General features: G+C 41.4%; 1 protein-coding gene across 2 annotated transcripts in view; it reads right to left on the reverse strand.

Moving 5' to 3' along the window:
- The window catches only part of Brd7 (bromodomain containing 7), a 34,408-nt gene extending 14,494 nt beyond the window's left edge, over positions 1-19,914 (reverse strand). The window contains exons 1-6 of one of the 2 annotated variants that reach the window (XM_059264521.1): positions 19,766-19,914; positions 19,366-19,574; positions 14,758-14,887; positions 14,424-14,481; positions 10,613-10,757; positions 6,277-6,387 (exon numbers count right to left, since the gene is read on the reverse strand). In XM_059264521.1, coding sequence (XP_059120504.1) covers positions 6,277-6,387; positions 10,613-10,757; positions 14,424-14,481; positions 14,758-14,887; positions 19,366-19,574; positions 19,766-19,814 — 702 coding nt within the window. In that variant the 5' untranslated portion in view covers positions 19,815-19,914. Of the gene's footprint in view, positions 1-6,276; positions 6,388-10,612; positions 10,758-14,423; positions 14,482-14,757; positions 14,888-18,128; positions 18,218-19,365; positions 19,575-19,765 lie in introns of those variants that run through there. The other variant, XM_059264522.1, reaches the window with a different exon arrangement.
- Between the last annotated feature and the right edge of the window lie 1,409 nt (positions 19,915-21,323).

A 21,323-nucleotide genomic window follows, 5' to 3' on the forward strand; every position in this document is an offset into this window, starting at 1 on the left:
GGCACACCTTTAATCCCAGCACTTGGGAGGCAGAGGGAGGACCTCTGAGAGTTCGAGGTCAGCCTGGACTACAAATCGAGTCCCAGGACAACTAGGGCTACATAGAAAAATCTTGTCTCGAAAACAAAAAAAACAAAAAACAAAAAAACAAAAAACCAGCAACGCAGTTTATGCGAAGCTGAGTGGGCCATCCTAACAGGAACGGGGAGGATGGTGGTACTGAGGGTGGCTCAAGAGGGTTCAGAGAATATTTGTATGTGGCCTGGAGATCATTTGTGTGGCATTTTGGCTAAGAATGTGGCTGCTTTTTGCCTTTGTCCGAAAAGTCTGCCTGAGGCTAAATTGAAGTGTTTTGGATTAATGGCATTGGCAGAGGAAATTTCAAAACAGCCTAGTATTGACTGTTATGTACTTATTAGTGTTCATTCTTACGAAGATTTATAAAGAAAAGGAGCAAGCTGGGCAAGGAAAAATATAAAATGGACAGTTTAAGGAGAAAAGGCGCACCAGAAAATGGAATGGAGCTAAATCCTGTGTTCAAGGAGGCAAACAGATTAAAGGAAATCCTGATGCTAAATGGAAAGGGGAGTGGTAAGACCCTCAGGGCAGGATCCCAGCCAGCTAAACCTCCAACTTGTGAAAAGAACAGCTTAGGGCCTGGTGTGGTGGTGCACGCCTTTAATCCAAGTACTCAGAAGCAGAGGCTGGAGGATCTGTGTTTGAAGTCAGCTTGGTCTACAAAGAAAGTTCCAGGACAGCCAAGCTTAGGCACTGAAGAAAACCATCAAAACCAGAAAGCTCATGAAAATGTAGTTGAACAAGGGGGGATATGTTTCAGTCCCAGGAAGTAGCAGAACTTGGCAGCTTTGGCCATACGGTTCAGGCTTTAGAGTCAAGGATAGAAGGGTTATGAAACCTCCCTCGCTGAAACCAGGCATGTATCAGGGGCATCCCTGCACAGAGACCTACAGGCCACTATGGGAAGCTGTGAAGGTGAAGTCTGGATTGCCTTGGAGACCCCAAAATATTGGGGATGCCAGAGCTGGGGAATACCTCCTGAGGAGAGATGCTAACAGGGAACTGTTAACAGAGGAACCAGCCCAAGAAAAAGAAATGTGTTACAGTCAACAAAGCTGAAAGGAGTTGGAGATCTGAAGAGCACTTTGACATCACACAATGAGGTGCAGAGTATGGAGTTTGCTCAGCTGGTTTTCAGTTTTGCTTTGGTCCAGTAGTTCCTCATTATGTTTTCTTTCCTTCCTTCCGGAACAGTTATGTATATCCTGTGCCACTATATGTTGGAAATATGTGATTTTTAAAAATTTTTATTTTATAGGGAATTGTAGTTAAAAGACTGCATGAATCTCAGAAGAGACTTTGGACTTTTAAACAAGTCTAAGACTGTTATAGACTATGGGGACTTTTGAAGTTGGACTAAATGCATTTTGCATTATGTTATGGCTACAAGTCTGTGGGGACCAGCGAGTGAAATGTGGTAGTTCGAATAAAAATGGCCCCCATAGGCTCAAATAGGGAGTTGCACTATTGGGAGATGTGGCCTTATTGGAGGAAGTGTGTCACTGGAGGCGGGCTTTAGATCTCAGATGCTCAAGCCACACCCAGTGTAGTAGTCTCTTCCTACTGCCTGTGGTTCCAGATGTAGAACTCGCACTTCTCCAGCACCATGTCTGCTTATATGCCATCATGCTTCCCACCACAATGATAATGGACTAAACCTCTGAACTGTAAGCCAGCCCCAATTAATGCTTTCCTTTATGAGTTGCTGTGATCATGGTGTCTCTCTACAGCAACAGAAACCCTAATTAAGACAGTTTTTAAAATAATTGTAAAACTATGAAATGATTTACCAGACTATAAGTAAATGAAGACATGATAAAGGCCAAGTACAAATGTGTTCCCTATCTTCCAGAGAGCAGCAGTGCCAGTAGTTATCATTTCAACTCTTTCTTCTGAACATGGTATACTTGTAGTAAACTGCACACTCAGTATTTGGTAAACAAGTTAATAGATTATTTATTAGTAAACTATAAGCATTTATCCTCCATGTCATTATAGTCTTTAGAATGCTAATAATTACAATGTATAATAAATACAGTTATTTAACTAAAAAACATATGACTAGACATTTAAATTCAAATTTCCACTAAACACTGTCAATAAATCTCTTTAGGAGCCTCTTACTTATTCCTTCAGGGCAAATTCCTGCAGTGGAGAGTGAAGAGATATTTACTGTCAAACTTTCTCCCAGGAAAATTTAATCAGTTTGCACTAGTATTTGACAGTTTCTCTGAATCAGTGCCAAACTGAACATTATTATTAAAACAACAACAACAACAAAATCCCACCTAGTATGCTATTTTAAAAAATGTGCTAGGGCTGGAGAGATGGCTCAGAGGTTAAGAGGACTGGCTGCTCTTCCAGAGGTCCTGAGTTCAATTCCCAGCAACCACATGGTGGCTCACAACCATCTATCATGAGATCTGGTGCCCTCTTCTGGCCTGCAGGGATACATGCAGACAGAACACTGTATACATAATAAATAAATAAATAAATCTTTAAAAAAAAATGTGCTATTTTACTCCATACTTCTGAAAAGTAGTGAATTTGGCTATTCATTGTATACATCACTTAGGTCATGTCTATTTATCTGTGGACCCATAGTACTAACAATAGGCTGACACTGTAGCCACTTAATAAACAGCTAGACAAACAGGCTCAGATTACAAAATTCTCAGTAATTTTTAAATTTCCATCCCATTATTTTGTAAAGCACAAACTACAATAAAAACATTTAGGGATATTGTTAAACATAATGTACATACTACTAAAGTATAAAAAAAATTCTAAATTTAGAAATGTCACAGGAAAAAGTTTAATTTTACTATGAAAGTAATGCATTTTGGAAGGGGGGGGGAGACATGCTGCTTAATATAGCCTCCCTCCCTTCCAAGATAAGTCTCACTAAATCCTGGGCTCAAGACACCATTTGCCTTAGAGTCCCAACACTTGACAGAGTGCTTTCCTCTGTACCAGACAGCTCTGAGTTAAGCCACAACCCTACCTATATGTCACCCAGCTGCTAAGCAGCAGTACAACTAGGCATATCATTAGTCTGATTCCAAGGCCACTGCACTACTATGTGTACCAGAATGTAGCATTCTACTCAAGTATTTACGATGATCTGTCCTTTGCTTTCTTTGCTGTTTTAAGAGACAAGAACATCACTGTGTAACCCACACTGTCCCCAAACTCCTGATCCTTTCATCTCCCAAGTGTTGAGATGATAACCCCATTCCTGGCCATCAGTTCTTTTATAAAAATAACACATGTACTAAGTACTAATATTGAGTGTAATGGAAAAAGTGACGACTGTTACCATTTTTTCAATGACTACTCATAAGATCTGCCTCTGAAAAGATACCATTCATGGAAAGGCGTGTAGACTTTCTTGGGAGTCTACACTGCTAGACTAAGTAGTGTTAACTCAGAAAGTTTAAAGATTTATGAATCACCGTTGTAAGGATCCCTTCCATCTAAAGTCAAAAAGGAGGCTAGAAGACCAGAGGGTTACCGCTCCAAGACATCTTTAAAAAACAAGACAAGGAGAGAGAAGTGGAAAGGGGGTCAAGTTTACTTGTCCCAGTAAACTTTACAAGACATTAAAGTATTTTGCTTGTTATGCTGACTACAGTATTAAGATAAAATAGTGGCAAATCAGAATTGATTAAAAAGAAAAGAAAACATCACTAGACTTTTCATTGAAAATCCATTACGCATTAGGTGTGGTGGTGGCATATACTTTTAATTCCAGCCCTCAGGAGGCAGAGGCAGAGGCAGGCAGAGGCAGAGGCAGAGGCAGAGGCAGGCAGATCTCTGTGAATTCAAAGCCATCCTGGTCTATAGAGCAAGTTCCAGGACAGCCAGAACTACATAGTGAGACCTTGTCACAAAACAACAAAACACACACACTTGCCTCCCCTCTCCCACTGTCATACTTATTTTGGGATAAATGAAGACTGTATTTGCTCAATATACTTTTACAACAAGCAGATGTGGATATTTAAATGTGGAATATGGTTTGATTCTAGATTCTGAGAGTCTCTCTGCAAGAATGAAACAAACATTTTACATTCTCCTTTACAAATTTGGCTAAACATAGGTGAGTTTAGGAAATGATGTCTAAACATTAGGAATCCAAGAATGGCCACCAATTCAAATGTTTTCCTTTTCCTAGGTAGGTTGATCCACGAATTTCTCAGTGCCAAGCATACAGACACCCAGACAGCTGCACACCAAAGCTGTCTTCAACTGTAGAAATTTAATACAGGTGCTCAGCAGACAAATTCAGAAAACCTAATACATGACTAATTTCTGCCATCCTTTACTTGCCCTGAGCCTGAGCTGAAGCTCTTCACTCTGATTCCTTTCTCCTTCTACATGTGTCTCTGTCATATTAAACTCAGTTCTTTGTACAGTCCCTCCCACAGCTGAATATTCTTTCCAGTCTCTTCCCTATTTTAGCTCTTCTCTGGAATTAGAAACATCATGCTAGAAGTCACTTTGGAGACCACAGATTAAGACTCTCTTTTTTAATGGGTGAGACTCACATACTTGGTTGCCACAATCTATGTGCAGCAGTTTAAACTTTTTCCTGCAGCTGGATGATGGCTTACATTCTTTATTTTGCACTGATTATCACCCTTCAAGGAAGAGACTGTTCTTGCACAGAGGGAGCTTTGAAAAATTCCAAATTTTTTCTCATTTGTATATTTAGTTTCTTACCACTACAAGCCCTGTACTTCATTAGGAGGCACAGGGCTGATCAGAACACTAGATTCCATCACTAAAGGAAGCACTTTTCTCCAAAAAGGCCTCATACTTCATCCAATTTTATTCTGAAATTCAGGCCACTGTTTCTCCTACTGCAAACTAAGTCTATCCAAGAGCCTTTAGGGAAATAATTACAAGAAGGGACCGTGGAGTAGCTCAGTTGATAGAGTGTTTGCCTACACATGCACAAAGCCCCAGGTTTGAGTTGCAGCACTGAATAAAATTGGGAGTGGTAGCATATGCCTATATTTCAGTACTTAGGAGGTGGAGGTAGGAGGACTATCATCCTTGGCTGAATGGTCCATTCAGGGCTAGCCTTGGCTACAGAAAATCTTGTCTTAACAACAAAAAGGCTTATGAAATGGCTCAGAAAGTTAGACACTTGCCACCAAGTTTGACAATCTGAGTTTAAATCTTCAGGACCCACGTATCAAGAGAGAACTGCCTCCCTACAAGCTGTTCTCTGACTTCCACACACATGCTGTGGCATGCAGGTGAGCAGATGCATGTGTGCACACCTAACAGTATAACTTTTGAAAAAGAAATGACTGGCCAGGCAGTGGTAGTGCACCTCTTTTATCCCAGCACCAGGAAGCAGAGGCAGGTGGATCTCTATGAGTTCGAGGCCAGTCTGGTCTACAGAGGGAGTTCAGGGACAGCCAGGGCTACACAGAGAAACTCTATCTCAAAAACAAAAATAAAAACAACAACAACAAAAAAGAAAAAATAAAAAGAAATGTGAGCATCTTCCTATCTTTTCTTTTTTTTTTGGGGGGGGGGTGAATTCTGAAAGATCAGAGAAGCAGAACAAGCCACAGCTAACCTCACCTCGCCAATTCCTCAGCTGATCTTCCTCAAACTGGAAGCCTCTGTGTCCTCATCCAAATGGATCACAGCTGAACTGCTGCTAAAAGCCTAAAAGCTTAAAAAGAAACGAGTTCCTGGTCCTCACGCCTTATATACCTTTCTGCTTCCTGCCATCATTTTCTGGGATTACAGGCGTGTGTCACCATGCCTGGCTGTTTCCAGTGTGGCTTTGAACTCACAGAGATCCTGACAGAGCTCTGCCTCCCGAATGCTAGGATTAAAGATGTGTGCCACCACTGCCTAAACCTATGTTTAATATAGTGGCTATCTGACCCCCAGATAAGTTTATTGGGGTGTACAATATATCAACCACATTTCCCCTTTGTTTAAAATTAAAAAAGTAACAAATATAAGAAAAAGTATATACAATAAATACAGTGAAGAATTACATTAACAATATCTAGTCCATTCACATTTGACAGTTCCTACCTTTTCTTGATAGAAATTTTCTCCTAAGTTCTCACTACTTTAATATGATTTGCCAATGAGGAAAGTATCACTTTAGCAAAGATATATAGATTTTATAGTAGTCATTACTTTGTGATAGAGTTTCTTTACCTGACTAAGAATTTTCATCCCTGAGTGCAATAGCTTCTTTGCAGCTTTATAGTAAATGGTCTCTGGCTTGTTGTAAATCATTGCATTAGTACACATTAGCTTGAAGTTATCCTACAAAGAGAGTATCAAGAGGAAAAATGCATTAGAATCAAACTCTTAATTCTTTATCTGAAATCATATAGGCCCTGTAAAAATTTGAAAAACAAAAACAAAAGACATCTTTTTCTGTCACCATTTATTAAATAACTACAACAACAATTTAAGACTAATAAAATAGATACCTGTTAATTTGTTTATAAATTCTTAAGCATTTTAGTATCTATGTATTAATTTTCAATCTAGAATATAAACTTAAAGTTTTTTCAGTACAGGCAAAAACACAAAAATTTGAGAAAATATTTTTATCTCAAATTTAATAATCCAAGCTGGGTAGTTCATATTATTACAAATATTACCCTCAGTTTTTAAGACAAATTTTAAGTTTGTATTTATGAGTTAAATATTTCATTTCAAATTTTAATTAAAAACTGGGACCAGAGCTAAATTATAACTTTTTTCTATTAAATGCAAATAAACTGAGTAAAAATGTTGAAATATTTACACTATGTTAAAAGTGTTTATAGACACTTCCATAAATTAAACATAATTTTCAGATATTATAAAATCATGTCAACGTGAAATAAACCATACAACATGTAACTGGAGGAGCTAAATTATCAGAACTGTACTTGGGGCTTACATTACATTTCAAAGATGTGTATGTGCTGAAGCATGAGCCCTGTGCTTTTTCCTGGGGAGACATTTTCACATCTGTAATCATGTATGATCATGCCACTGCCTTACTATTAAAATGGAAACACCCCACAAACCTCCAAATCCCAACCCAAACCACTCAGATCTCACTGTTATAGTGATGACAGTTTAGAACACTTCAACAAAATAAAAACAGGCAGATAGACTAAGTTCTTTTAAAAATTTATAAGCAGATTCCATGTCCAGAGTAAGTTTGCTATCAAGTTAAAATAGAATGAAGTGTATGTGGATACTCAGCTCTCGTCAAGGACTTTCCTAAATTCTGGACCTCCCAGAATCTTAGGTGAGCTAGGGAGGAATGCAGTGAGTGAGACACTAGACACTATGTACCCTCAGGAAACAAGCAGTTGGCTGATCTGACAAGAGAATCAGGAGTTTATGAATTGGCAGCAGATCACTTTAATGATTCTATGTCTTGTCTGTTAAAGTAATTAATTTTTATTTTCTTTGTGGTGTTGGGGCTTAAACCTAGGAACCAGCCCAAGGTGACTTTCAGATTTCTTAAATTTTAGCTGTCATGTGGTAAGCCGGCATTACTGTACTTTGTGTGATGGCACTTGGCCACTCAAAAAGCTCAATCTTTTTGCACACTTTTCTTCCTGTGGAAAACTCCAGAGGGCTAAAATGCCCCATTTAAGTGCTGAAAAGCTTTGACTTACTTAAAACATACTATGGGGACAAATTTCTGCTCTCTCCTGTGACCACAAGAGAAAGACCAATAACAAACAAACCCACAACTGTAAAACTCTTTTCTACTGAGTAATAAAGTCTCAAATAAACTTTCAGACAAATTTTCACTAGATGAAAATATGTCGGGGCTGGAGAGATGGCTCAGCGGTTAAGAACACTGACTGTTTTTCCAAAGGTCCTGAGTTCAATTCTCAGCAACCACATGGTGGCTAACAATCATCTGTAATGAGATCTGGCACCCTCTTCTGACCTGCAGGCATACATGCTGGCAGAACACTGTATCTTTAAGTAAAAAAAACCTTTAATTAAAAATCTTTAAGAAAAAAGAAAATATGTCAGAAAAAAAAATGTCTATTTAGGTAAGATGGTGGAATCCAGGTTTTTCAACTAAGTTCATTATTACCTATACATTCAAACTAAAACTGAAGAGAATTCTATGCTGGTAGTCTGTATAAATTTTAGTTGATTAACATGTGAATTAAAAGAGAAAAGGACTAAATAAAGGTGTTTATTGTTCCATTTCCTTTTGCAACTGATTAGTGTCCATCTTTTAGGTTGGTTGAACACTACTATGTGGGACCCCCCTGCCCAAAAAATAAGGTAAATTACCGAAGCCAGGTTAAGTGTGTGTGTGGTCTAATGCAAACTTTAATCACATAAGGTTAATTTACAAGATTAACATGAAAGCACATCTCTGAAATGAACATATACTCAGATTATTTGAAGAGGAAAAAAAATTAAAACAAGAAACACACATACTGTCCTGGTAGCTTCTAGACTGTTTGGGGTGGGGGTGGGGGTGGGGGTGGGGTTTCTGTGTGTAGGTCATAGGTAGACATCACTGTCTTTCTCTCTCACCTTAGTTTTTGAGACAGGCTCTCTCGCTAAACTGGGAGCTCAATATTTCCACTAGACTAGCTGGCCAACAAGCCCTTTCCACACAGGCCCCTCCCACAAAATGCTGAAGTAAACAGTTACCTGCTTTATGTAGGTGTTAGTGATTTAAACTCAAAGTCCTCATGCTTGTTTAGCAAGTGTTTTAGCCACTGAACCTTCTACCCAACCTCCCTAGATTCCCTACATGTCATCTTTATTCTCTCTTCCTCCCGCACACTGGGGTCACACCCAGGGCCTTGGGTATGTGAGGTAAGAGCTCTCCTCTACCATTAAGCCATGCACTCTCAGCCCTCTTCTCTTCAAAAGTTGAGAGTAAACTCAGCCAGAGTAAATTCAGGGAACAATTCACTTTCATCAAACTGGAAAATACAATTAAACTTTCCTTTGATGTTTTAATTTAATTTATTAATAAAATAATGTGTTTATGTGTACATGTTTGACAGGACAACTCTGGGGGTAGGTCCTCTCCTGATCCCTTATGCGACCTTAGCAATCAAGGTCTGTGTGCAAGTACCCGTTGATCCACTCTGGCAGCCCAAGAGTTTCTGAAGTAGAAAAATACAGACTTTGGACACTCAAAATAAGTAAGAGATGGCTCAGTGGTTAAGAGCACTGACTGTTCTTCCAGAGGTCCTGAGTTCAACTCCCAGCAACCACATGGTGGCTCTCAACCATCTCTGGCGCTTTTAATAAATAGTTAAATCTTTAAAAAAAAAAAAAATTATTTTAAAATGAAGTTAAAAATAAAGACTAAATATCAGATTGCTGGGTGATGGCAGTGGGGCAGCAGCACACGCCTTTAATCCCAGCACTCAGGAGGCAGAGGCAAGTGGATTCTGTTGAGTTCAAGGTCAGTCTGATCTACAGAGTGAGTTTCAGGACAGCCAGGGCTACATAGAGAAATCTGTCTTGAAAAACAAAAACAAACAAAAAAGACTAAATACCAGATTTTGAAATAATTGTGTATTTGCATGATCCATGTGCACTGGAGTTGAGAAGACAGCTTTATGAACTTAGTTCTCTCCTTCTACCTTTCTGTGTATTCTAGAAATTGACTTCAGGTCACCAGGCCTGTGTAGCAAGTGTCTTCATCTGCTTAGTCATCTTGGTGGCACAGATTTGCAGATTACTAAGCCCCGCCCTCCCTCCCCCCAATAATATTTATTTTTGAGGCAGGGTCTCTACATAGCCCCAGCTGTCCTGGAACTCATTATGTAGGCAGGCCTTAAAGTCACAGAGATCCATTTGCCTCTGCCTCCCTAGTGCTGGGATTAAAGATGTGCACTACCATGACTGGCAACTAAATACAATTTTAAAAATCCCATTTACCTATTTTGTGTATTTACACACACACACACACACACACACACACACACACACACGTCATCACCCACTACAGCACATGTAGAAATCAGAGGATAACTCTGTGGAGTATGTTCTCTCCTCCACCATGGTGATCTTGGGAATCTAACACATATTTGCAGATTTTTAACACGATTTTCTTTTTTTTTTTTTTTTTTTTTTTTAAAAGATTTATTTATTATATATAGAGTGTTCTGCTTGCATGTATGCCTGCATGCCAGAAGAGGGCACCAGATCTCATTATAGATGGTTGTGAGCCATCATGTGGTTGCTGGGAATTGAACTCTGGAACTCTGGACCTCTGGAAGAGCAGCCTGTGCTCTTTAACCTCTGAGCCATCTCTCCAGCCCTTAACACGATTTTCTATTTTACACAGGATCCAAGAGTTTGACTCTCCATTCAAATGCATTATACTTTAGTCTACTTCTCTAATAAATAGCTAATGAACTACATCTGGTGGCACCCATCTATAATCCTATTCTTGCTAAGTGGAGGCAGGAGGATCAGTTCAAGGCCAGGCTGGGCTAAATAAGATCCTATCATAAAACAAAATGCAACTACTAATTACAATTACCTTTAGTTCTTCTATGGATTGGTAGTCATTATTCTTGATCTTTTCTTTCATGGTACTAAAATCCATTGGGTGTTTAATTATCATGGAGTAGCCAGGAGCAATAAAATCCGTCACAGGAAATGAAAAGAAAGCACTTGGGTCTTTCCTGCGTACACACATAAAAGGTAATGTTATATTATGTCCACCACAACCTACTGTTACAGAGCCAAAGTCAGAATAATAAACTCTCATGTACAGAAAAAATTTATACATGCTTTTCATTAAAAACTGAAGAAATGATTTTCAAAACCAACTAACTTAGTAAGAGTCAAATACTTTAAACAGTGACACCCTCCTTCCCACCCCCACCCCTAGTCTCACTGCGTAGCTTTGGCTATCCTGGAACTCACTCTGTAGACCAGGCTGGCCTCGAACTCAAGAGGTCTATCTGCCTCTGCCTCCCAAGTACTGGGATTAAGGGCGAGTACCATCAGCAGTACTTTTTTTTTTTTTTTTTTTTGGTTTTTCGAGACAGGGTTTCTCTGTGTAGCTTTGTGCCTCTCCTGGAACTCACTTGGTAGTCCAGGCTGGCCTCGAACTCAGAGATCCGCCTGGCTCTGCCTCCCGAGTGCTGGGATTAAAGGCATGCGCCACCACCGCCCAGCATCAGCAGTACTCTTAAGACACAGAACCTCCCTTTTAGAGAAGCCATCTAATTATCAGTAGCTTCTATGAGTAATCTAGATTAAGTATCCAGTGACTCAGCCTGGTTTAACTATATACATACCTGCATATACTATTATACATACCTGCAACCTTTCTTTCTGGTTCTGTACCTAATAGGTTTGCACTCCTGGTCCATAAAAGAATACTTTCCCAATCACTTTCTATTACATACTTGTGGAGCCCCCCTTCCAAAGACATTAAAAAAGTTCCTATTGGGGAACTTTTGACTCATAGGTTAAGAGCACTGGCTACTCTTCTAGAGGTCCAAGTTCAATTCCCAGCAACCACATGGTGGCTCACAACCATCTATAATGAGATCTGGTACCCTTTTCTGGCATGCAGGCAGAACATTATATATATAATAAATAAAAATCTTTTTTAAAAAAGTTCCTATTAGGTTGTGGTAGGAACTGATGGGATATGGGGCAGGGTTGGGACTGGGCACAAGGACAGCCTGCTTGTGTTCACTCTGCCACAGCATCTCTTTGGCTGGTCTGTTGTCCCCTCCAGAAAGGGACTGGAGGCAGTCTGTGTGACCCTCCTGTTCTGCCAGCCTTGGAGCCATAGCCTATAGGTCCTGGCCTGCCTGTTTCATCCAGCTGCAGATGCTCAGGCTCGAAGAGGTCAGAGCACACAACGTGAGAGGCAAATGGAGGAGGACGTGCTAACCTAATGCAAAGGGTAATATTGACATGTGCACATAGTGCCTTCAAGGACTCTAACCATCAGAGCATCTCATCACAGAGCAGGGCCTATGAATGCTGTATAAATACAATGGAAGGAGGGGTACTGTTTCTTGACTAGATACTGAACACCTGAGTTCAATCTCCAGGACCAACATGGTTGAAGGTAGAGGCAGAGACAGGAGGATTTCTTTTAAGTTCCAGGTCAGCCTGACCTACATAATGAGTTCCAGGACAGTTAGGGCTGTGTAGAGACCCTATTTTAAAAAAACTAAAAAAACTAAATAAATTCCATGGATTTTTATGCTTGCATGTTTGACCTATTTACCTACCTTTTGTTCCTATACATTTGAGACTACATAAAAATTTCTTGAGTGAAAAGAGATTACAAATAGAAAAAATTTAAGCCCTTCTTTATAAGATTAGGTCATTAAACTGACTATTACTCTGCAACCTTGGCATATCAGATTTTTTTTTTTAACTTCAAATAACAGCCATAGTAAGTGATTAAAAACATAAGTTACAGCAACATTTTTAAAACCTGTTTATTATCTTGCCAGGCCCACTGACAGAACTGGCATATCAAACTGGTGGTTTTCTCACTGATAGATGATGACAGAAACTCAGGAGTAAGAATAATTTGTAGCTGGGCGGTGGTGGCACAAGCCTTTAATCTCAGCACTATAGAGGCAGAGGCAGGAGGATCTCTGAGTTCGAGGCCAGCCTGGCCTACAGGCAGAATTCCAGGACAGCCTGGGTTACACAGAGAAACCTTATCTTGAAAAATCAAAAAGAGAGAGAAAAGAATAGTATGTATGGGCTATAAATCTAAATCAATCATTTTAATATAGAGACCACCTTGTTTTCTAACCAAAAATGGTACCACCAGATTGATCAAATACATTTTTTTTTTTATTTTTTTTAAATATTTATTTATTATGTATACAGTGTTCTGTTTGCATGTATTCCTGCGGGCCAGAAGAGGGAGCCAGATTTCTTTACAGATGGTTGTGAGCCACCATATGGGTGCTGGGAATTGAACTCAGGACCTCTGGAAGAACAGCCAGTGTTCTTAACCTCTGAGCCATCTCTCCAGCCCCGATCAAATACATTTTTTAAAAATCAGGTTTAGTTCTGAGCCTCAAGGATGAAGAATCATCTAATAACTAAGGCTAGTCCCAGAATGTGGTTCATCCTCAAAATGCTCTGATCAATGTCAGTTTCTCTGACTTTAAATATTTCCTGAAGTAGACTTTATTTTTTAGGGTGATATTATCGGCAAATATTCTGCTCTTTTGTTACAAAAGGCAAGACACTTTATAGTCACAGCACCCAACTGGGATACAACAGCAATACCTGACTCTTCTCTGCTGGACTGACAAGCAGATGATTTACTCAAATGCAAAGATTAGATATACCATTTCCTTAGCTAGTCCAACACCTAAAAAGAGGCTAACCAAAGCCTGGTACAATAGCACATGCCTTTAATCCCAGCACTCGGGAGGCAGAAGTAGGCAGATCTCTGTGAGTTCTGGGCCAGCCAGAGCTACTTGTCTCAAAAAACTCAAAGAGGCTATTAACTGCTGATTTTCATTGAAAAGCCAGACAGATGTTGAGACTACAAACTATATCAGACTTTGGCTAAAAAAAGGATGTGTTCTGCAGGTAACAGGTAATACAGCTAGGAAAAAGGTTCCCTATTAGAATGCAAGCCCCACAACTGTCAATCTTCTTAAGTAATATAAATATCTTTGAGTTGGAATTCAAATTTAGAGTAAAAAGATGCATCAAAATAACAATTTTAGTTACAGCTGAGCTCTTTTCTTTTTTGAACTTAAATTGGTTTACTCTACCTACCAGAATATTTTAGACAACAATCACTACACTTAAAAGGAACATAAAGACAGGCATGGTGGCATACACCTACAATCCCAGCATTCAGGAGGTTTGAGGCAGGAGGATGGTGAATTCCAGGTTAGCCTCAGATTCTGACAGCCTGTCTCTAAAACAACATACTCAAATAAGGGGCATAAAACTTACAGTACTTCATTTTAACTTTCAGACTTAATAATTGCTGAACACAGGGCCTAGGTGCTGCACAAACACACAGAAAAGACTGTCCTGCACTACGGGTGGGGGTGGGGGGTATCTGTATTGTTATTCCTAGTTTCAAGTTTTAACACGAGAACTAGACATTTCCTAACACCCTTACAGTTGCCAGTTAAAACAAACCAAGTAGAGTATGTGTCACCCTCTCGGGACTACTTCTGTTGCCAGGCAAGGTACTTACTGTCTACTTTAAAATCAAGTGAGCTTGGGTTTAGGCCATTCAATGACTTTAGATAACCAAAACAAAGACACGGTTTGGATCTCTCTGTTTACCCTTTGAATTACCATCTTAAAGAAAGCTGGAAAACATTTACCTCTGCAATTGTCTCATGAGTTGATTCAAAGCTTCCTGAAGGGGTGTCTGTTCTACTTCTAAAGCAAACAGGAAATGTGTGTTAAAAAGGCATAATCTAGCACTTCAGTTTTCTATCTATGTTTCAAACATCTCACACAGGAATTCCATTTCTCACAAAAGTATTAAAGGCTGAGAATACCAAGTCAACACTGAGGCTAACTCAGAGCTCTTATGTAGCAAGAGACATAGAGAACTTAGAATAAACTGGACAAGTCTTTTAGTTATAACTCAGAAGCTAATGCTCAGTCCCTTTCCCTCCTCACTCAAGACAGACAGCTCAGAGTAACTCCAACCTTCTTGTCTGGCTAGAGAGCTTGTGAGAGGCTTCTCGGGAGGAGAGTCTAATCTCATAGGGGCATGGCAATGGAGATCTTTTTCTGCCTCACTCTCCACACGGTCTCGATCTCGTTTCTTTTTATCCTCCTAAAGAGAGCAAAGGAAAGAAATTTAGTAAGTATTTCATAATCAACATCTTTAAATACATATCATTTTAGTTTTGAAGGGAAAAAGGTACTACTGAAAAGAAAAATTCTAAATTAAGAAATCTTAGTGTATTTTGCTGCCATCTACTGGACAAAGAGAACATGTTCATCAAGGAAAAAAACTGCATTTTTTTTTTGGTTTTTCGAGACAGGGTTTCTCTGTGTAGCTTTGCACCTTTCCTGGAACTCGCTTTGGAGACCAGGCTGGCCTCAAACTCACAGAGATCCGCCTGGCTCTGCCTCCCGAGTGCTGGGATTAAAGGTGTGTGCCACCACCGCCCGGCCAAGAACTGCATTTCTCTATGCCAGAAATAACGGATTAGATAAATAATACTATTCACACACACACAATATAATAATATGTCAGAGCAAACCTAAAAGACTCCCATAACCTTCTGGGAAAAACCATGAAACATTAGTGACCCAATAAACAGAAGACTTGACATCCATGAAGTCAGTCAGTTCTATTCAAAGTCTTCAAATTCAGTGTAATGCCACTCAAACTGTAAATCAGTTTTTCATTAAATCTGCAAACCAATTATATACTTTTTCTTAAAGAGTGAATGATTAAAAGCAGAACAGTTTTGAAAAGGTCATAGTGAGATCATGAGGAACCAAGGATGTAGATCCCTGGTAAAGCACTTGCTTACCAGCTGAGAGGGCTTGGTTAGGTTCGATTCCCAGCACCACTAGCAACCAAACAAGCAAGGAAGCAAAGGCTATACATGATAGTAAGCCTTCATGGCACTAATCATTTGCACAGTGTGACTGTAAAGACAATGTGGACGCAGAGACAGACAAGCAGAACAGAATGGATTCTAAATCCATACACCAACCTAACACAGCCAACTCCAAAGACTTAACTGTACAAAGCAAACCTTCAGAACGTCACATAAACTGTTCTTGGAGGCCCAAGAGTAGGGAAATTTTTCCTTAAGTGAAACACAGAAAGATTGATTCTTAAAGGACAAATTCGATAAATCTGACATAAAGACTTATTTATTTTATATATACATGTATGCCTGGGTATATATATGTACATCAAATGCATACAGTGCCCATGAAGGCCAATGAGGGAATTAGATATTCTGGAACTGGAGTTACAGGTGGTTGTGAGCTACCTGATATGGGTACTAGGAACAGAACTCAGGTCCCTTAGAAGAACAAGTGCTCTTAATAGTCTCTCCAGTCGAAATTCGAAATTTAACTTATAAATTTTAGTGCCTCAATAAATCCAATAATTAATCCAAGCTAAAATATCTAGCTATAGACTGGGGTGAAGTACTTAAAACATAAAAAATCATAAAAGGGAGAGCAAGAATAGATACAAAACATTTACAAAATCATAGAAAAAGAATAAGAACCAAAAGAAAAAGGACATCACAGGAGATTCACAGAAGGGATATGAAAACTAGCTCAGGCTCCCTAAGATTCAGGAATTATAATCTTAAAAACTAGAAGACAGGGCTAGAAAGATACCTTAGCAGTTAAGAAGACTGATTGCTTCCAGAGGACCTGGCTTTGATTCACGGGTGGCTCACAACTCCAGATCCAGGAGATTCAACGCCTTTTTCTACCTCTAATGGGCAGCAGCATTTAATAAAAATGTAGAGAAGTAAGACTCTAATACCTTTCAATCACTGGTTCTCAACCGTCCTAATTCTGTGACTCTTTATTACAGTGCCTCATGGTGTAGTGACCCACAACTATTACTTTCCTGCTACTTCATAATGTAATTTTGCTACTATTATGAATCATAACGCAAATATCTGTTTTCCAATGGTCTTAGGTGACCTGTGAAAAGGTCAGTTGACCCAAAGGGGTTGTGACCCACAGGCTGAGAACCACTGTGTTCCAGGTAGTTGAGTAGGTACAATTAGGAGAGCAATTACAATTACCTTACAAAGCTTGCAGAAGCTTTCACCCCATTCTCAGCTACTCCTTTCTCCATATATAGTCTAGAGAAACTTCACAACATGATATATAGAGAAATACATAAAATGGTTCTTTCTTTCTTTTTTTTTTTTTTTCTTTTTTGGTTTTTCAAGACAGTCCTGGCTGCCATGGAACTCACTATGTAGAACAGGCTGGCCTTGAACAAGAGTCTGCCTTCCTCTGCCTCCCCAGTGCTGGGATTAAAGGTGTGTGCTACCAGGCCTGGCTTCCTATTATGGTTCTTAAGCTGACATGTGCATCAGAATCATCTGAAGGCCCTGTTAAAACAGAGGTGGCTAGTCAGGGTCCCCAGAGTTAATGATGGTACAAAGTAGAGCCTGAGAATAGACAGAAAGCTTTGTATCAGTGATCCTCAAAATGACCCCCTATACCAGAAATACCCAGGTAACCTGGAAACTTTTATATGTACATTCTCAGGCTCAGAAGATAAAGTTGAGTTCTCCCTTAAAGAATACAAAAAACTAGCCAGGCAGTGGTTGACGCACGCCTTTAATCCTAGCACTTGGGAGGCAGAGCCAGGCGGATCTCTGTGAGTTCGAGGCCAGCCTGGTCTACAGAGCGAGATCTAGGACAGGCACCAAAAGTACACAGATTAAACCCTGTCTCAAAAAAACAAAGAGAAAAAATAGGCAAACGAGAGTTTCAACCTAGGAGTCCAAGATCTACGTGGCAGAGGTTCTAAAGGAAGAGGAAATGGAGGGAAGAAAATGACCACAGATACTTTAGCAAATGCCTCAGAATTGAAGGTACAAGTATCCATTGTGAAATGTTTGAACAATCACAACAAAGGGGGTCAATCCCAAAAATCCCACGAAAGCAAATACTGGTCACACACTAAGAACTACCAATTAGAATGCAGCAGACCAACTTCTGAACGACAGCCAGACAACATCTGAAATCTGTTTAATTTTAAAATGCTTTTAAGATTCCGAGAGAAGGGGAATGGAAAGGCGGTCAATAATGAAGAGCCCTCGTCCCTCCAGAGGACCCAAGTTTGGTTCCTGTATTGCACAGCTCACAATGGCCTGGGTCTCCAGCTCCAAGGGGTGTGATACATCCTCTTCCGGGCTCCACAAGGACCTGCATGCACCATGCACACACACGTGCTACATTTCAAAATTCTGAGAGAAAATACTTTTCAATTTAAATTTCTATATTGACTCAAACTCTGAATCTGAATGAGAATTCTACCCAAGGGCAAACATTTCTAAATGTGGAAGGCTTACCAAAATCTACCTGTACATCCTTCTTCTTAGGTTTCTAACCAGGGGTGGTGGCAGGCATCCACAACCCTAGCAATAGGGAGGATGAAAACAGAATGACCACACTATTCTGAGTTCTAGGCCAGCTGCTTGCCTGATGTCCAAGTGCCCAAGAATATAGTCAAGACAAGACTTGTTAAGCTCACAGGTAAAACAATTTACAACATGTTCACTTCCAAAGCTCTCAGTTAAAACAAAAAGACTATGCTTCTGTGGTTTTTGTAATTTAGGAAAAGAAAATGTCAGTCTGACCAAAGACCGTGACTATTGTCATAGTCTACCTAAAGGCAATAAAAACCTCGTCAGAAAGAAATCCATTTTAGACATTTCCTTCCCCTGGATAATCTAAGACATGTTCAAGAGCCAATCTCTAAGGCTTGGTTACTCACCAATGTGTTTACTGACAGGGAATAAAGCACTTTGGCTATACACAGCAAAAGAATTCTAGAACCAAACCACGGAAAGTATCACTTTCAAGATACACCAATCAATTTTAGTTAGTCACTTAGAGGCAGATAAAACTTTGTGCAGAATTCTAGGACAATTCCAGATATGGAGGGGCTCACCTTTGCGAAGGAAGTTCTTACTATTCAGCCTACTTTGTATATCAAGACATCAGCTACTAATTCTTTCTTATTAAGTGAAAATGGTTGTTTGTTTTTACTCTTGGTTTATAGGTATTTCAGGCTTCTAATCATTCTCTTCAACAGACTCAAACTTGACTTTTTTTTTTTTTTTGGAGGCAGTTGCATTAAGCAGCACAGGCCTCAGTCTCCTGAGGGCCGGGATTACAGGCACGTGCCATCTCGTCGCGGCTCAATTTGGTATTAAAATACTTAGTTCAGAACAACATCTGAACACCCGTGGATCCCATTCACTTCTGAAAGACGGCTAGGTCGGCCAAACCTCCATGGCTTTCCGGGGAACGACTTCTTATCCTTCCAAAATAATTATAAAAGCATCCTTTGAAGCAGCTCCTAAAGACCAGGGCTCAGCTGCTTATGTGATGTGTGGGGACAGCACAAGTGCTCAGGAGTATTATTAAGGCAAGACTCGCTGAGCTCCCAGGTGATTCAGGCTTCTAGTCTGTCATACATCTCCACAAAACCAGACTCCCCAGGCGCCCTGGTGTCCCCCCGGGACCGAGGACAAGGAGGCTGGGAGCTGTTGACGGGGCCATAAGCAACGAAGCCACCTTTACCTTGACTCTTCTCCGTTTCCTCCCCTTCTCTTCCCCCGGAGTCTGCTTCTCTCCTTTCTTCCTCTTTTTCCGTTTTCTGTCCTTGTGTTTGTCATGGTCGCTTCTGTCTTCGAAGAGGCTCGAGTCGTGCCCGGAGCTGCCCGTGGAGAGCTCAGTGACTTCGCTCCCGCCCACTTTGAGGACGAGCTTCAGGGGCTTCTCCACGTACTCTGAAACAACAGCAGGGCGCGGGCTGACGGGGGGCAGGCCGAGGGCGGGCGCCCCACCTCCCAGCGCCCCACGAACACCCGCCGGGGCCGGCGGGCCCGGGTCGAACGCCGCCCCGCCGGGGGATCTCTGCGGGTCGGGGCCTTGCGGGCAGGGGCGGCGCGGCTCGGCGGGCAGGCCGGCCGCTCCTCACCCTCGTAGAAGTGGCGGTCCGACTTGTGCTTCTTGTGCTTCTTGCCCATGTCCGACCGGGCCCCAGAGCCCGCCCCCCGCGCCAGGCCCAGGCCGTGCGGCGCCGCTTCCGGTCCGGGCCAGGCGAGCGGAGGGCGGGAGCGGGGCCCGCGAGACCCCGCGCCGCGAGGCAGGGGGACGGCACGCGCCCAGCGGCGCGAGGCCCCCTCACGAGAAGACCACGCGCGAGACGCGGCCGAGGCGCGAGAGCCGGGGCGGGAGGGCGAGAGGCCGGCGCACCGGCGGGAGAGAGGGGCCGCGGAGCGCGCCGGGTGCAGGCTGCCGCGCTGTGGCGGCCCCTGGCGGCCGGAGGCGGCGCTGCAGCCTGCGGTCGAGGGCGGGGCCTCGTCTGGGGGCGGGCTCGGAGGCGGAGCCTGTCTCTCGGACTTTCTTTTTTTCCATCCCTGCTTCCCCACATTCCTGACTCCTTTTCACTTTCCTTTGCTTTTGTTTCTTCTCTTTAACGATATTATTGAACTCCATCTGTACCGGATCTGGAAAACGCAAGAAACATTTATTCTGCCATGCCCACCGATCTTCTTTTAATCTCTGAGACCCACACTATAGAAGGAGAATCGACTTCTGAAAAGTTGTCCTTTGACACCTCTAATGTACTGTGGTACGTGTATATCGACACGCATCCCTTATGCAAATAAATAAATGTAGAAAGAAAGGAAGGAAGGAAGAAAGAAAGAGGGAAGGAGGAAGGGAGGGAGGGAAGGAAAGAAGGAAGGAAGGAAGGAAGGAAGGAAAACAAAGCCTTACTGATGATGGGATACATCCCCTAAGGTGTTAATTAAATAAAACCCACCAAGCGTGGAGCAGTGCTTTTAAATGTGAGCCCTGAGGTGAAGGTGTCATCTGCAATCGAAGGCTGGAAACACACAGCACGGCTTAATTTGACTATCTTGGGTGACCAGAACCCAATGGGGGTGGATTCTTTTAGTTTTATGCTTTTCTCTGTTGTTTAAAAAAACAACTTGTATACTAAAGTAACTGGAAAGGAAAGAAAGATAAAAATCTAGAAATTAGCTAGCACTTAAGTCGGAAAAGGTGATGCCGTTGACCCCCTGGGGAGGTGCCCACTGGCAGCTACTCTGTAGCCCTTGACTGCTTCTCTCCTGTCAATGCCCTTCCTGTTCGCTTATCTCTGCATGCCCAGCCCTGCTGGGCGGTGGCTCACTGACAGTTTCGTCCACTGGCATTTCCCAGATATGCCATGTTAAGCTCTCCTTGTGCTGGGTGTGGTAGTGTATGACTGTAATCCCAGCACTCAGATTGAGTCAGGAAGACTGAATTCTGGACTAGCCAGGGCTACATAGTGAGAAGTAATCTAAAAATAGTGTTTGCTTTTGCATGTCCAGGCATAACAAAGCTGTGTCAGTGTTGTGTGTATGTGTGTGTGTGAGAGAGAGAGATAACTTTACAAAATATGAAGGGCAGGTAGTATTTGTATTCACATTTTATAGATGAGGAAGTGGAGGCCCAGAGAGGTGAGGTAGGGAAGATATAGATTCGAA

The sequence above is a fragment of the Peromyscus eremicus genome, chromosome 5, assembly GCF_949786415.1.
Source record: "Peromyscus eremicus chromosome 5, PerEre_H2_v1, whole genome shotgun sequence".
NCBI lineage: Eukaryota > Metazoa > Chordata > Mammalia > Rodentia > Cricetidae > Peromyscus > Peromyscus eremicus.